The sequence below is a fragment of the Trachypithecus francoisi genome, unplaced genomic scaffold, assembly GCF_009764315.1.
Source record: "Trachypithecus francoisi isolate TF-2019V2 unplaced genomic scaffold, Tfra_2.0 Lachesis_group2, whole genome shotgun sequence".
Taxonomy (NCBI): domain Eukaryota; kingdom Metazoa; phylum Chordata; class Mammalia; order Primates; family Cercopithecidae; genus Trachypithecus; species Trachypithecus francoisi.
Genome location: NW_022681465.1, coordinates 23,548,072 through 23,564,653, shown reverse-complemented (window position 1 = coordinate 23,564,653; position 16,582 = coordinate 23,548,072). Strand labels below are relative to the sequence as shown.

Below are 16,582 nucleotides of genomic sequence, written 5' to 3'. Positions count from 1 at the left end.
TCATTTCCCATGAGGTAGTTACTTCTATAACTCTAAATAATATGCTTATATTACTAGTATTGGACATGACTTACTGACTCACCACTCTGAAAGATGAAGATTTGTTAAATTTACTCAATTATCCATCCAGTTTTTAATTCTGTACCAATTCTTTGGTTGAATTTGTATACATAAACACATAAACAAATACGCATACATATATGTAAGTTCTATTTCTTGTTCTTTCCTGTGACTGACTGTGTCTGTTGAAGCCCCCACTGTATAAGATTTGGCAACTCTGTGTTTACTTTTATTTTGTTAAGACTGTTAACAGTTACATCCTGCTATGTATATTTGAGTCTTCATTTTTTTTCCTGTAAATTAAGCATAATGTTGGTGTGAAATAAGTAGGTTTTTTTAGGACTCTGTAGCTGTTGGACACTGTGAGTCAGTAGTATGGCAGAATTAATTTTCCTCCTCGTTGATAGAATATCATACCCTTTGTGCTTCTTAAAGGAAGATGATGCTATTTGAACTGTCTCTTTCTTATATAGCTCTTGGTTTTTGTCTCAAGTTTCTAATTGTCTTTCTTTTATGTTTTTGGGAGCAGAAACTTGTGTCTTTATGGTAATATGAGGATCTAGTTTCATTGTATTCATAAATAAATTTTTATTGGGGCCAATGAATTTTTCTGATCTAATTTGGACCATTTGCTTCCTGAGCCTGCTACAAGACTGTCATACTATTGTTGTCATTACGCTTCCCATTTAGGTCTAATATATTTGGGTGTTCTTGACTCTTACTATGTAGGAGAGAGATAAATTGATTTCTTGCTTGTGTGATAGTATACTTATTTTGCTCTCACACTTGATTGATAGTTCAGGTAAGTGTAGGTTCAAACTCATTTTTCTTCATTATCAAGGTACCAATGAGAAATTTGATACCAATCTGAATCTTATTCCTTTGTAGATGGCAATTTTTCCTCTTTGGGAGCTTTTGAATGTTTTGGTATGCGTATTTTCTTCATTCATCATGCTGAATATTTACTGTACCCTTTTCATCTGGAAATTTATTTATTCAGCTTTTTTCTGTTTTATTACTTCTTTGATGATTTTCCCCTTTAGTTTTTTCTGTTCTTTCTTTCTAGACCTTCCTAAAGTCATAGTTTAACTCTATGTCTTCTTCCTTTATCTGTACTCCTCAAGATAAATGCTAGAAGTTGGTCAAGCCAGGACTTAAACCCAGCTTGTAGCTTTATAACCTTTTTGAACCTCAGTTTTCTAGTTAGTGAAGTGATCATGAGAATAACGACCTCAAAAGATAACAAGAGGATTAAATTAGATTTTTTTAAAGTCCTTAGCACTATGGCCAGTACATACAGCATTCAATAATGTTAGGTATTGTTGCTGTCATGTTCACTATTAATTTATTTAACAAATATTTATTGAATGCTAATACAAATGTGCCGTGCTCTACTAGGTGACCCCCAGTAAGGTAGAGGACTAAGAAGACATGAGATTTATGTGAAAAAGCATTGTTAAAGAAGGCCATTGGCAATCACAAAATAGGCCTTTAGTACACTAAACCCTAATGACCCTACCTGTTCTGAGTCTAGCCTTAGTTTCAGTTCTGAGCCTTATGAACTGCTGTTGTGTAAGTCACAAGGTCTACTACTGTAATTTAATCACTTGCTATCATTTTAGCTGAAGACACTATAACCTTGGCTTCCCCAGAGCATGTTACTACAGGTTAATCTTAAACTTTATAGTAGCAGATTGTCGCTAGTGTCCCTAACCTCCCCCTTACTTCAACACTGCCACTGACATTGGCCTGTCAATTTAAGCACTTTTAACGCCCAGCTCTTTTTTTTTTTTTTTTTTTTTTTTAAAGACAAAGTCTCACTCTGTCACCTAGGCTGGAGTGCAATGGCACGATCTTGGCTCACAGCACTCTGCCTCCCTGGTTCAAGAGATTCTCATGCCTCAGCCTCCCGAGTAGCTGGGACTACGAGTGTCTGCCACAACGCCAAGCTATTTTTGTATTTTTAATAGAGGCAGGGTTTCACCATGTTGGCCAGGCTGGTCTCAAACTCCTGACCTCAAGTGATCCACCTGCCTCAGCCTCCCAAAGTGCTGGGATTACAGGTGTGACCCACCATGCCTGGCCCCAACTCTTATTTCATAAGTTCATTTATTAGGAAATAATGGACGAAATATTAGCATCACCATTTTTTTTACTCTTTTTCCCACCTTGGACCTGGTAGGTCCTACAGGTCCTCACTAGGAAAAACTGAAAAATAGAATTAAATCTCATCTTTATGGGAGTTGTGGTACCCAGCTGTGAATGAAGTTCAGGCTTTCTGCAGTGCTTTCTCCTGTTCCTGTTGTCAGATATCGGAGGGAGAGAGCAGCTTGTCTTTAGTCTGCCTTCCCTGAGGGATGCAACATCGTTAGCAGGGGCTTCCCTCTTTCCCAATCAGTCCGTCACTGTTAAAGTTGCCACATAAGAACAAAAGCTTATTTCTTATTTTTTAAGTTGCTTCTCAGTAAAGGAAAATACATTTTAGCAAGAACAGAGCCTTCCACATACTCACATTTGTATTCACTACTAAGATTCATTCCATATTTCCTAAGAAACAATAATCAAGCAGAACTTTTAAAGTAATAGTATCAGAGTGGGGAACATCTCTCTGTATGACCAAACTCCAGAATCTATAATAGAAAATATCTACAAATTGGACTGCATGGAAATCAAAATTTTCTACATGGCAAAACGTTACAGTTGACCCTTGAACAATTCAGGGATTGGCCTACCCACCCACTCCGTACAGTCAAAAATATATGTATAACTTTTGACTCCCCAGAAACTTTACTGATTGCCTGCTATTGACCGGAAGCCTTACTGATAACATAAACAGTCAAGTAACAAATATTTTGTATGTTATATGTATTACATACTATGTTAAGTTAGAAAAAAAATGTTATTAAGAAAATCATAATGAAGTGGAAGGAAATTCATGTATATGTGGACCCATGCAGTTCACACCCATGTTCAAGCGTCAACTGAGTAAACAATGTTAAAAAGACAAGTATTGAGAAAATATATATGCAACCCAACAACTGACAAAGCACTATCATTTTTAATGTAGAAAAGGTCCTACAAATAAGAAAAAATCACAGAAAAGGAAATACAAATGGTTTATAAACTTAAACAAAATGTTTAGTCTCACTCATAGAGAAATCAAATTAAAACCAGTGATACACCATTTAAAAAAAAACTAGATATGAAAAAGTAAAAAGTTGAATTAAACACTTAAATTGGTATGATGGTAGCATACATTGGTATAACATCTCACAAGGGCAGTAAGTTAAAAATTTATATATTCTAGGAATTTCTTTTATATAAATGCGTGTACATGTATGAAATGAGGTATATCTATAAGACTATTCAATGCAGCATTGTTCATAATAACAAAAGATTAGAAACGCCCTAAGTACCTGCCAACTAAAAGTTGGTTATAGTGTATCCCTACATAGATTTATGCTAGGGAATTCTTGGAATATTATGCAGCTAACAAAAAAAATACCTAGTATAGATTGAGCATCCCAAATCTGGAAATAGAAAATTCTCCAAAATCCCAAAGTTTTTGAGTAACATGATGCTCAAAGGAAATACTAATTAGAGCATTTTTGGATTTGAGATGCCCAACTGTTAAGTATAATAGAAATATTCCGAAATCCAAAAACACTTCTAGTCACAATCATTTTGAATAAGGGATACTCAACCTGTGCCTTATTTGTGTTCTGCAAGATCTACTTTTTTTTTTTTTTGAAAGAAGTCTGTTGCCCAGGCTGGAATGCAGTGGTATGATCTCAGCTCACTGCAGCCTCGGCCTCCTGGGCTCATGTGATTCTCCCAGCTTAGCCTCCTGAGTAGCTGGGACTACAGATGTGCACCACCACACCTGGCTAGTTTTTGTATTTTTTTGTAGAGATGGGATTTTGGGGTTTGGGTTTTTATCATGTTGCCCAGACTGGTATTGAACTCCTGAGCTAAAGTGATCCACCTGCCTCAGCTTCCCTAAGTATTGACATTACAGGCATGTGCCCCACACCTGGCCCCCAGGATCAATTTTTAAGTGAAAAAAAGTTGCAGGACAACATGTACTATAATAATATGCTACTATTTATATTTAAAATGTACATATAAGTATACACATATATCCTTGCATTTTTATAGAATAGCTCTAGAAATATACATAAGAAAATTAATAACAGTGGTAGCTCTGGCAAAGAGCCACGTGAAAAGAGATAGATTATATACTTTTTTACCTCTTGAATTTTATCCCTGTAACACTTTTACTGTGCATTTATGTTTACAGTGCTCAGGTATACAGTATCTTAATACAGATTGCTATGTAGAACACCATCATTTGGTGTTAAAATTCCAAACTAAGAAGTTTTTCTCCCTCATGACTTCCTCTTATTTCAAAATGACAGTATATTTCTTATTATTTTGACTGCCGTGAAACTGAAAGCCACATCAGTGTCCAAGGTCGTAGCTTCCTATATTCTAGGTTTGTCTTCTGGCATCATTGTTGCTTTTCTTAATTCCTTTACTATGCTTTTTATTCTTATACTAATTTTGAGTTTTGTTATATCTGTACCTTTTACCTATCATTATTTTCTTAGACTATAAATATGAAGAAAGCCTTTAGTGAAGTGTAAGTATTGTTTTAAGGACGATTACCTGTTTATTTAGAAAAAAATGTTCTTTTTAATACTCTAATTGTAATGACTGTAATATTCTAAGTCCTACCTTTAAAAATTGAAATCAATGTAAATTTTTTGAGTAATTCATTATTAGCACTTTAGGTAGAGAAGTTTGCAATAAAAACTGGTGTGAGTATTGCTCTTGTGCAGTCTGTATTAGCATTGTTTAAACATACCTTTTTTAAAAAAATAGGTCGTTGCTTCTTGCTGATCTTGACAAAGAAGAAAAGGAAAAAGACTGGTATTATGCTCAACTTCAGAATCTCACTAAAAGAATAGATAGTCTTCCTTTAACTGAAAATGTAAGTAACTTGGCAGTACAACTTATTTGAAACTTTAATAACTTGATATATTAATTAAATTAAGTAATCCATTAAAATTCAGAATAACTGAATTTATAGTTATTTGTAAACTGTAATATGTTTTACCCAACTTTAGGCCTGAATATATAATAGTTAATGAATTTTTGTTTGTAAAGATGATAAAATTATTGTGCTCAAACAAATGTTTTATTTAAAGCTCTTATTTAGAAAATCTATAAAGTTTGAATTCTAGAGGACCTCACGGTTCAACTAGGCAACTAGTTTTTTAATTCTGTGTATTGAATTGTCAAACATATTCTATAGAAATATTTGTCACCATCTGCCTATTTTTTGTACTATGTTACAGGAATTATGCCATATAGTTTTTGCAAATAAAAAATCTCTGAAAATATTCCAGATATAAATGCCAATAGCTATAGCACAGATATTAGCATTTTTGCAAACACTAAAGTTGGTTTGTTTTTCAAATATAACTATGTTTTAAAATTTTTAAAGGAATACGAAACTATTGACCACTGTCCACCAGTATTCACAATAAATTAACAGTGTGCAGTTGAATAACATTCTGATTTACTACAAAGGGTTGTTTTTCTTGTCCTCTGCTGAACCAATAAAACATATACTGAAACGATCGAACCTACATGTAATGAATGTGTTGGAGTAAAGAAAATATATGCAGGTCAATAGTTTAGATTACAGAAGTTTGTTCACCCAATTATGACGGCAGGTCCTAACCATCTGATTAGGTTTCCACGAGCCGAGTCTTAGACATTCCATGAATCGTGACCTTTTAGTCAATGTAACACAGGGACTTCAACTTTTTGTTAAGAAATGACTCAACATGGCAGAGGCTCACGCCTGTAACCCCAGCATTTTGGGAGGCTGAGGAAGGTGGATCACTTAAGGCCAGGAGTTCAAGACCAGCCTGGTCAGCATTGTGAAACTCTGTCTCTACTAACGTAAATACAAAAATTAGCCAGACGTGGTGATGCATGCCTGTAGTCTCAGCTACTTGGGAGGCTGAGGCAGGAAAATCACTTGAACCTGGGAGGCAGAGGTTGCAGTGATCCAAAATCACACCACTGCACTCCAGCCTGGGCGACAGAGCGAGATTCCATCTCAAAACAAAAAAAAGAAATGACTCACCAGAGGAATCTTTTAAGTGTCCATTTAACTGTCTTGGTTAGCTGATTAAAATACACTAGGATTTGTCTGGTTTCCTCATCTGGATGTTGTTGGCAATGGTAAGATTTTTAGTTTTAGAAATTGTGCAAACCATTGCATTTATAGATATGAATTCTGATATGGCTGCTTTTAAATTATCCAATTTAAATTATCCAATTAATTAAAATCATTCATTTAACTTGAAATGTATGACTTCAGGAGATTTTTCAACTTAACTTGAAGTGATTTATTTTCCTTAGATTGCTCAGAATGATGACATTTCAGAAACATTGGATTACCTGTGATTTTTGTTTTCGTAAATGTTTAAAAACAATAAAAAGAAAACATTTACGTGTGCATTTTCTTTATACACACACACACACACACACAAAAAAAAAACAAATAAGAAACCCAGAGTGGTCCTTAGGCATATGAGAACAGAAGTTCTGATTGAGTAATGGCTATGGAAATTGCCCCTAATATATTTAGAAAAGCTGTTCTCTCATGCAGTGGATATAATATACCATGGTATCTAATGTTTTGTTTTGTTTTTTTTTTTTCTGATGAAGGAAGCAACTACAGAAAGCTTTTATTTATTTGTTCAAAGTAACCAGTGCTATTAATGCAAAAGAAAATCCACAACAACTCTCCCAATACTACTTTCAAAACGAACATACCAAACTTGATTTTCATTAAAATGTAGTTATTTCTTCACACTAGTAAAATGTAGTTATTTCTTCACACTAGTAAATCAAAAACCAAGACCTGTATAAAACAGTGCAAACAATTACTGTGCTTCATCTTCTGGACAAGAATGCCAAGTTAATTTCTCTTTATAAAAAGCAATTACAATTTGAGGACCCTTCATATTTTCCTCTTCTGCCAGCAGCAACTCTGCGTAATCTGAATCCTTCCATTTCATGAGAAACAGCAATTCTCCACTGCTGTCTGTAGCACCAATTACTCTTTCAGGATCAAGACATCTGGCAAAGCCTTTTGGTTTGTCAGCAGCATCCCTTTTCTTCTTTGATTTACTGTCATCAGATTCACTGTCAGATAAAGATTTTCTGTTTGTGCCATCTTTTTCTTGACTAGTTTTTTGAAAATTAAGAAATGCATCAATTAACCCTGAACAATCTAAATTTTCTTTAGGTTCCCAAGTGTTGTCGGCATCTGTAAATCCCTTCTACTTCAAGAAGTATTCCACTTTCCCATTCACTACACGTCAGTCTAGTACATTTTCCACCACAGATTCTTCCGGCTCTGCCTCTTTCTCTTTTTTACTCTTTCCATTCTGTTTGTTTCCTGTTTTTTGCAATGTAGTTTTATCGGAGACCATTTTTTATTGCAGACTTGAGGAGCTGATATTCACCACCTCCAAGCTGCTCCAGGTTATAGGTCTGCAGCGTTCTGTAAAAAAAAAAAAAATTCTAATCCCGTCAGCCTCTCCCTCTCCATGTCAATGATTTTATTCATGGGATGGCACATATAAGAATATTTCTCAAATACATTTATAGTGGCCGCATCAGCAGCACATATCCTAAAACTGGAATGATGCAGAGGAGATTAGCATGGCCCTTGCTCAAGGATGACATGGAAATTCATGAAGTATTCTATATTTTAAAAAAAAGAAAAGAAAAAAGTATATATAATCTCGAACAAGACTACATGTTTTAACTATTATCCATAAATATTTCATGTAACTTTTTTTTTTTTTTTGAGATGGAGTCTCGCTCTGTTGCCCAGGCTGGAATGCAATGGCTCAATCTCAGCTCACTGCAACCTCCGACTCCTGGGTTCAAGCGATTCTCCTGCCTCAGCCTCCCAAGTATCTGGGACTATAGGCGCATGCCACCATTTCCTGCTAATTTTTTGTACTTTTAGTAGAGATGGGGTTTTGCCATGTTAGCCGGGATGGTCTCTATCTCCTGACCTCGTGATCCACCCGCCTTGGCCTCCCAAAGTGTTGGGGTTACAGGTGTGAGCCACTGTGCCTGGCCACATGTAATTTTTTATAAGAAAATAGGCCAATTAAAATAAAACTTACTCTTTTAGCTTAAGTTTTTCATTTTCTACTACTACTTTGAGAGACCAAAATAGACAAAAAGGTAAAAGTTGAAAGAGAGAAAACCTTTTTGAAAACATGTAGCTAACCAGGTTTCCTGAGTGGACATTGGCTGACAGGAGGTGGAACTGGAAGCTTACGTGCTCACTCTCCTAGAATAATCATTCAAGGTTTTGAGAGAGAGAAAGAATCCCTTTTTCTGACAGGGCCCTTAACATGTTAACACTTAACGGTGCTCCTGGGAATTAAGGAGCATAGGTAGTGAGAGAACATTTATTGGAGAATTGTTAGCATGTGAGGATTAGGAATTTGGGGGGATTTGTTGAGACTATAACTTTTATAAAGAAAAATACCAAAGTGTAGTTTTGCTTACCATTAACTTTGGTCGTTAGTGAATACACAAAATCCAGAATCCAGCTGTCTACCTGAGGTCAGTTTCAAAAAAGAGCTTAAATGTACGTAACGATTCAAGAGTATTTGGTTACTATCTGAAACAAAGATCAGTTGTCAAGTTAATTATTCTCTACTAATTTATTAAGTGATCACATTTATTTAATATGATATATAAGACATTATCGGGGACCATTGGCAACATTAGCAAATTTAAACTCTGCTTGTATTTTATAACTATTTTTTAATTTCACAAATTTTGCATTTATGTTGGGAAGCCAAGTTAATGAACACTTTATGTGGAAATACTTATCAAAATACTAAACATTACTGAAAACATCAGATCTAAACCACATTATTGCAACATACTGTGTCATGTTCAATTTTTTTTTTTTTTGCAGAGGGTTTGGGAAATGGAGGACTAATAAGTGGAGTTACAACTGGCTCAGTAGGAATAAGAAATAACATGCAGACTATTTCATCTCTGTTGCAACCCATAATTTGGGTATGCCTAAGGGAATACATTCTGCATATGAATGTCACCTGTATGTTGCAAAGGGAAAAGGGTGAGAACTAATCTAACTACAACTGACAACACAATTTGGAGTTCTTAGACTAGAATGCTATTCTGAGTCAGATATATGTCATACACAGTTTTCTTTGGGCACACAGAAAATCTATAGCATTTTCTCATTCCCTTCATGGCCCATTATAAGTCTGTTACCTATCATTTTATTTAAGCAGATTTTTTAACCTTTTGGGCATGGGTTTATAATGAAACTTGTGAATGAAACACAGGTTTCATTACCTTGTCCTTTTAAAATCCTGTTGCATGCTTGGCAGTTATCACAGTCCTTGGAATTTTAATTAGAGGGTTAATACATTTTTGAATGAGTTATCACCCATTCTGAAGAAGTACCTCTTTTTATTTGTTTGAACTTTGCTTTACTTTTGAATTTTTACCAAAGTCTGTGTTGACTTTGTCCACTCTATTTATGATTATTTTTATTACATGTAGGCTTTTTCTTATCCCATATTCTTCGTTTGATTAATGGAAAAGTTCTCTCTATTTAGTCTGTATGTATATAGTAATCCTTACCTTAAGTTGAAGTATAAGCTTAAGAATAATGGACTTGTTTCTGGAAATGTCTGTGTTGTCCACATTAATATGCTAGTATTCAATGATTGAAAGTGGCGCCTCTTCAGTAGAGAAGGGTCATAAGGGAACTGAAGTTAGCCTCACTCTAACTGGACCAATGACATATTTTAAGTGAAATAGGCCAATCTAATTAAAGCCACTTGTGACTTTGGCAAATAAGTGTTTGAATTCCACATCACATCAGGGATCCGGATTGAGTCTGACACCTGTCATCAAATTTAAACACTCCTTGGAGTAAAAAATAATTTTCTCATGCACCATGACTGACATATTTGCTTATTCATTTTCTTTATTGGTATTTATATGCTTTTTTGCTTTTACTGATTAGCATAAATATAAGATATTGATACTTTTGTATTATTTGTGGTTTTAGTTTTCCTTACAAACAGATATGACCAGAAGACAGCTGGAATATGAAGCGAGGCAAATCAGAGTTGCAATGGAAGAACAACTAGGTACCTGCCAGGATATGGAAAAACGAGCACAGGTAAGTTACTTGTTTCTAAGTGATAAAACAGCAAAGAGCTATTAGGAATAAAATGAATTACAGCTCTGTTAATATTGGTTAAGTTTTATTATTAAAGACATTTATAAGGCTGTCTTTATTTTGGCTTTATTTCACAATAAGATTTATGACTGCTGAGCAACATAATCAATATTCACATAATTGTTTCTTTACCATATTCATTTCCCCTGATACTGTTCTGTTCTGTCTTGGAATTGTAAGGGAGAGACAGAGTTAGATGGTGGTCTTCTGGTAGCTAATAACTAGCTTCATTCTCCTTTGAGATTTTTACTTCTTATAATCTAAGACTGTATAAAGGCATTCAGAACATGTCACTGCTCTTCAAATTATGCACTTACAAAAAAAAAAAAAAGCCCTCATTCAAGGATAATAGGAAGGAAACAAAAGAGAATTTTAGGAGAGACGGAGTAAGTTATATGGAGAACATTCCTCTATTTCTACCCTCAATGTCAAGAAAAAGTATTAGCTAGCTTTGCTATTTAATATTTTTATATATTATTGAATATAGCCTTTTTATATTCAAACAAGTTTATGAATGACTAATGTTTTTAAGCCCTGAAGAGGCCTTGCCAATCGCCTTATCTGTTTCAAAACTAGCATGGGTTGTTGTTTGCTTTTTTAACTTTTGGGACAAATTGGGGGAAAACATTTAAAGATTTTCTTTAAGTAAATATTAATAGCAAATAAAAGGAGAGACCAACATTTACATGGTAGTGATACATGTACATTTTTTATTCTATAAAATAGATAGTTTTAAAATGGCTACTGTAGGATGTTTTACATTCCTTGAAGTATAGTCTTCATTTTTTATGTAACGCTTCCTAAACATAATGAATATTCTTCTTTTTTTTTTTTCTTGAGAAGGAGTCTCACCCTGTTGCCCAGGCTGTAGTGCAATGGCATGATCTCACCTGTAACTTCCACTTCCCGAGCTCAAGCAAGCCTCCTGCCTCAGCCACCTGAGTAGTGGGGATTATAGGCCTGCGCCACCATGCCTAGCTAATTTTTGTATTTTTAGTGGAGATGCGGTTTCACCATGTTTGCCAGGCTGGTCTTGAACGCCTGACCTCAAGTGATCCACCTGCCTCGGCCTCCCAAAGTGCTGGGATTTAGAGTCATCATGCCCAGTGTATTAGTTCATTTTCAGGTTGCTGATAAATACATACCCGAGACGGGGCAGTTTATAAAAGAAAGAGGTTTAAGGGATTTAACAGTTCCACGTGGCTGGGGAATCCTCTCAATCGTGGTGGAAGGCAAAGAGGAACAAGTCATGTCTTACATGGATGGTGGCAGGTAAAGAGAGAGAGACTGACAGGGAAACTCCCATTTTTAAAGCCATCAGATCTCGTGAGAATTATACTATCACCAGAACAGCACAGGAAAGACCCACCCCCATAATTTAATTATCTCCCACTGGGTCCCTCCCACAACACATGGGCGCTACAAGATGAGATTTGGGTGGAAACACAGAGCCAAACCATAAACCATAGCCTAAACATAATGTATATTCTATTGGTTTTGGAGTATGGTGGTAGGCTAAGGTGCTACTAAAACACCAGTACCATGCTACATTCCATAGTCCATACATGTTAGTTTCCTAATGAGGTTGGAGGCTTAACTAGTGTGTGTGTGCATGTATGTGTACATGTTAGTTATAAGACATGCATATAATATATTGCTTTTTTTACCTTCCCTCTTGCCCCATCCCAGTCAGAAAGATTCGTGAGTTAAATGTCAAAAATAAAACTTTAAACCTTTCAGTAGAAAACATACATAAATATGTTTCTGATATTAGAGTAGGAAAGTATTTCTTAAGAAAGACTTAAAACACTAATGATAAAAGACCAATAATTTTACTGTATTAAAATTAATAATTTATCTTCAACAGGTACCTTAAAGAAAGTGAAAAGATAAGGTACAAATTGAGAGAAGATATTTGTTACCATATAACTGGCAAAGAACTAAAACCAAGAATATATAAATAATTTCTAAAAATGTATTCCATTTTATATTTAGATTTAAATTTGAGATTTTCATGGAATTATTTTAAAATGTTAGGTTTGTTTCAAAAAACAGAAATGTTACTTAGGTTTATATGAATTTGCATTTTTAGAACATGAATATATGGGATACTGTAGACATAAGTTAGTTTTTCTGTATCCGTTAATGTGAGCTTTTTTTTTTTAAGAGAGAGAGAGATCCTTAAGAACAAGATGAGGTGGTAGTTGTAAAAATTCTTGTGCTATTTAAGTATAACCAGGTGTATTCCAGGCAGTTTATATCCCTGAAGAGAGGTTAACTTGAGTTCTTTCTTGGCCATTTTGTTCACATAAGTCCTAAAATAGTCATTCTTTTTTTATTCTGGAATGCAGTATTCTTCATTTTGGTAGTTAATATTCTAAAGAAATTTTATTCTGTATTTTGAGAAACATACGCATTCATTTATTCTGGAAATAGTTATGTGAAGGTTAAGGTTAAAGAAATTGTAAACAAGATAAAAAGGCAAGTAATGGAAATGTTGGTAGAATATATGAGATTTAATATCCCTACTCTATGAGGATCACCTACAAATCAATTAAAAAGGGTCAGCTGGCCGGGCGCGGTGGCTCACACCTGTAATTCTAGCACTTTGAGAGGCTGAGGCAAAAGGATCACCTGAACCCAGGAGTTCGAGACCAGCATGAGCAACATAACAAGACCCTGCCTCTCCAAAAAAAAAAAAAAAAAAGCTGAGTATGATGGTGCACATCCATAGACCTAGTTATTTGGGAGGCTGAGGGAGGAGGATCCCTTGAGCCCAGGAGTTCAAGGCTGCAGTCAGCTACAGTCTCACCACTGCACTCAAAAAAAAAAAAAAAAAAAAAAAGAAAGAAAGGAAAGGAAAGAAAGAAAACAGGTAACGAAATAGCAGAATAGTCAAAAGATGTGAATAGTTCTATCATAAAAATAAGTTCAAGTGTCTAATAAACAATTGTGAAAAGATGCTTAAACATCATTAGACATCAGGGAAATGTAATGTAAAATAAGATACTATATTTTTTTTGCCTATCAGGCTGTCCGAAACTTTATAATTTGATGACATGCAGTATTAGCAAGGGTGTGAAAGTAAGAAACATCATCTACCTTTTTGTTTTAAATCTTTGGTTTTTTGGGTTTTTTGTTGTTGTTGTTGTTGTTGTTTGAGACACAGTCTTGCTCTGTCATACAGGCTGGAGTGCAGTGATGTGATTTCACCTTACTGCAACCTCCACCTCCTGGCTTCAAGCGATTCTGATGCCTCAGCCTCCTTAGTAGCTGGGACTATAGTTGTGGTGCCACCACGCCCAGCTAGTTTTTGTATTTTTAGTATAAACAGGATTTCACCATATGGGTCAGGCTGGTCTTAAACTCTTGGCCTCAAGAGTTCTTGCCTGCCTTGACCTCCCAAAGTGCTGGGATTACAGGCTGGGATTACATTGTCTACCCTGTTTTAAGAATAAATTGATACATTTTTGGAGGACAGTTAGGCATTATTTGCCAAAATTAAAATGCCTATGCTCTATGACCCTGTGTTTCTATAGGACTTCTAGGAATATGTTGTGTACAGAAATATTTACTTTAGGGCAGAATATAAATACATATTTTAAATTATTAAATGATTAAAGTATGCAAGCTATTATAAAATAAGATACTGAGAATAGTGGGAATATGGTAGCCAAAGCACTACTCTCCCTCCTAACTCTCTGCTTGCGTGATTCAACAAGTGAAGCAAGAACGGCCCTGGAAGAGGAGATCTCAGGAGAGTCTGAAGCTATGAGAAAAAAATATGGGGTCTCATTTGCAAGGGGAAGGAGTAAATAAGAATTCCAAATAAAATAATAGAATGAAAGTTTTTAAACATATAAGTATTACCAAAAACCAGAAGCAAACCTTATATTAAGAAAATAGTGGCTGGGTGAAACAGCTCAGGCCTGTAATCCCAGTACTCTGGGAGGCCAAGGCAAGGAGATCGCAAGGTAGCAGTTGTGTTGGCACACAGCCGTAATCCCAGCTGCCTTAGGGAATGCTGAGGTGATAGGGTTGCTTGAGCTTAGGAATTAGAGGTTGCAGTAAGCTATGATCACACCACTGCACTCCAACCTGGGTGACAGATCAAGACCCTGTCTTGAAAAATAAAACAGAGAAGTAATGAGGTAATCGTCATTGCTATCATTAATATGTTTGAGGAGCTTGCTGTCATCACTATTATTTAACTTTGTTTGACAGCCTTGACTGATGCAAGTAGAAAAAACAAAATAAGTGTTATGAATCCTACACTATTTTTGAACTAGAAAGGAAGAGATTAAATACTTATTTGTAAATGATGTGGTGATTTGTCTAGAAAAGCTATACAAAATGAACTAAAAAGTATTTAAACTAGTAAGAGAATTTTAGTAAGGTATCTGGAGTTAAGATACATACAAAAATCAGCAATAACTACCAGTTAAAAGTGGAAATGGGGTTAGGAGGACCTGTTCATAATAACAGGAAACTTTAAAGCAACTAGAAAAAGCCTGCATAAAGAAAAACATAAAACTGTTGAAGGACACTAAATTTTTTGGAAGCTAGAAAAATGAGTCTAAAGTTTATAATGCAAGAATTTCCAAAAACATTTATGAAAGAATGCGTAATTGAAGATTTACCTTAACATTTGTTAAAATTTACTGTGAAGATGTTGGAATAATCACAGTATGATAATAGCACAGGAATAAATTTAGGCAAATGATAGAGCAGAGACTAGAAAGAGGTACAAGAATATTTAGGACCTTTATATGACAAGTTACATTATAAATTTTGGAGAAAATGGTAAATTACTCAATAAATTATATAGGTACAACTAATGACCTACTCAAAAGATGAGAAATTAAACCCTTATATCTTAAGAAAAGTTACAGGTTGATTAACTATTCAAATGTGAAAAATAAATCTAAAATTAATAGAATAAAATACAGACAAGAGATCTTAAATATGAATGGAAACTCAAAAGCAATAAAGAGGACAGTTGGGATTTATCTTGTAACATTTTAAATCATTCATTGCACAAAAGATAAGAGAAAAATATTTATAACACATAAAGGGGAAAATGTTAATATCCCTGAAATATAAGAATGCCTACAAATTAGTAAGAAAAAGACAACCCTGTGTTTTTGTTTTGTTCAGAAAGGAGGTCTTGCTAGTTGCCCAGGCTGGAGTGCAGTGACCATTCACAGGAGAAATCATAATACACTACAGCCTCAAATGGCTCAAGCAACCCTCCTTCCTCAGCCTTCCACATAGTTGGGACTTTAGGCATGTACATTGCACCTGCCTAACCCACGTTTTTTAATGGACAGAGGATGTAATAAGGTAATTAATTAAAAAGATGGCATATGACCAGTAAAACACATACAAATGACTAGTAAATAATTTAGGAAAACTCAAAATCCACTTTTGCCTACCTATGTGAGATTGTTAGTCTCCAGGTACCTCTTAACTGCATGGCTATTTATTTACTGTTACTTGTTCAGTGCGTTTTTGGCTACCTAGTATGGTCATACTTATTATTCCATAGGCATGTAAGCAAAGGTTGGAAAAGTACACATCAGTTTGTTAATAGAACTTACTACTGGGATGTGGGAATTGGTGGGGTGAAGGTGTAAGTACACCTCTGTATTGCCATAATTGTTGATACTGTTTAATATAGTTTATCTTCTCCCTAGTTGAGGAAAACTTAAGATGATTCTAATTTTTCAGTTAAAAACAGCTCTGATAAACATACTTTGTCTTGTCTTATAAACAAACATGGAAGAGTTTCTCTAGGTGAGGAGTCAGCAATCTTTTTCTTAGAAGGCCACATATTAAATATTTAGGTTTTGTGGACCATATGGTCTCTTTTGCAACTACTCAACCCTGCCTTTTTTTTTTTTTTTTTTTTTTTGAGACAGTCTCACGCTGTCGCCTAGGCTGGAGTACAGTTGTACAATTTTGTCTCACTGCAACCTCCGCCTCTAAGTTTCAAACGATTCTTGTGCCTCAGGCTCCCGGTAGCTGGAATTTCAGGTGTGCGCCCCCATGCCTGGCTAATTTTTGTATTTTTAGTAGAGACGGGGTTTCACCATGTTGCCCAGGCCTCAAACTCCTGACCTCAGGTGATCCACCTGCCTCAGCCTCCCAAAATGTTGAGATTACAGGCATGAGCCCCCACTC

General features: G+C 35.2%; 1 protein-coding gene, 1 non-coding gene and 1 pseudogene across 11 annotated transcripts in view; 2 read left to right on the top strand and 1 right to left on the bottom strand.

Moving 5' to 3' along the window:
• Positions 1–16,582, top strand: part of APC (APC regulator of WNT signaling pathway) — a 150,173-nt gene that overhangs the window by 68,205 nt on the left and 65,386 nt on the right. For all 10 annotated transcript variants that reach the window (XM_033178919.1, XM_033178920.1, XM_033178923.1 and 7 more), the window contains 2 exons: positions 4,945–5,053; positions 10,226–10,339. In XM_033178919.1, coding sequence (XP_033034810.1) covers positions 4,945–5,053; positions 10,226–10,339 — 223 coding nt within the window. The remainder of the gene's footprint in view (positions 1–4,944; positions 5,054–10,225; positions 10,340–16,582) is intronic.
• Positions 7,026–7,853, bottom strand: LOC117064821 (annotated as a pseudogene).
• Positions 7,755–7,861, top strand: LOC117066175. Its single transcript, XR_004430174.1, has one exon. It is a non-coding gene; the product is annotated as a U6 spliceosomal RNA (small nuclear RNA).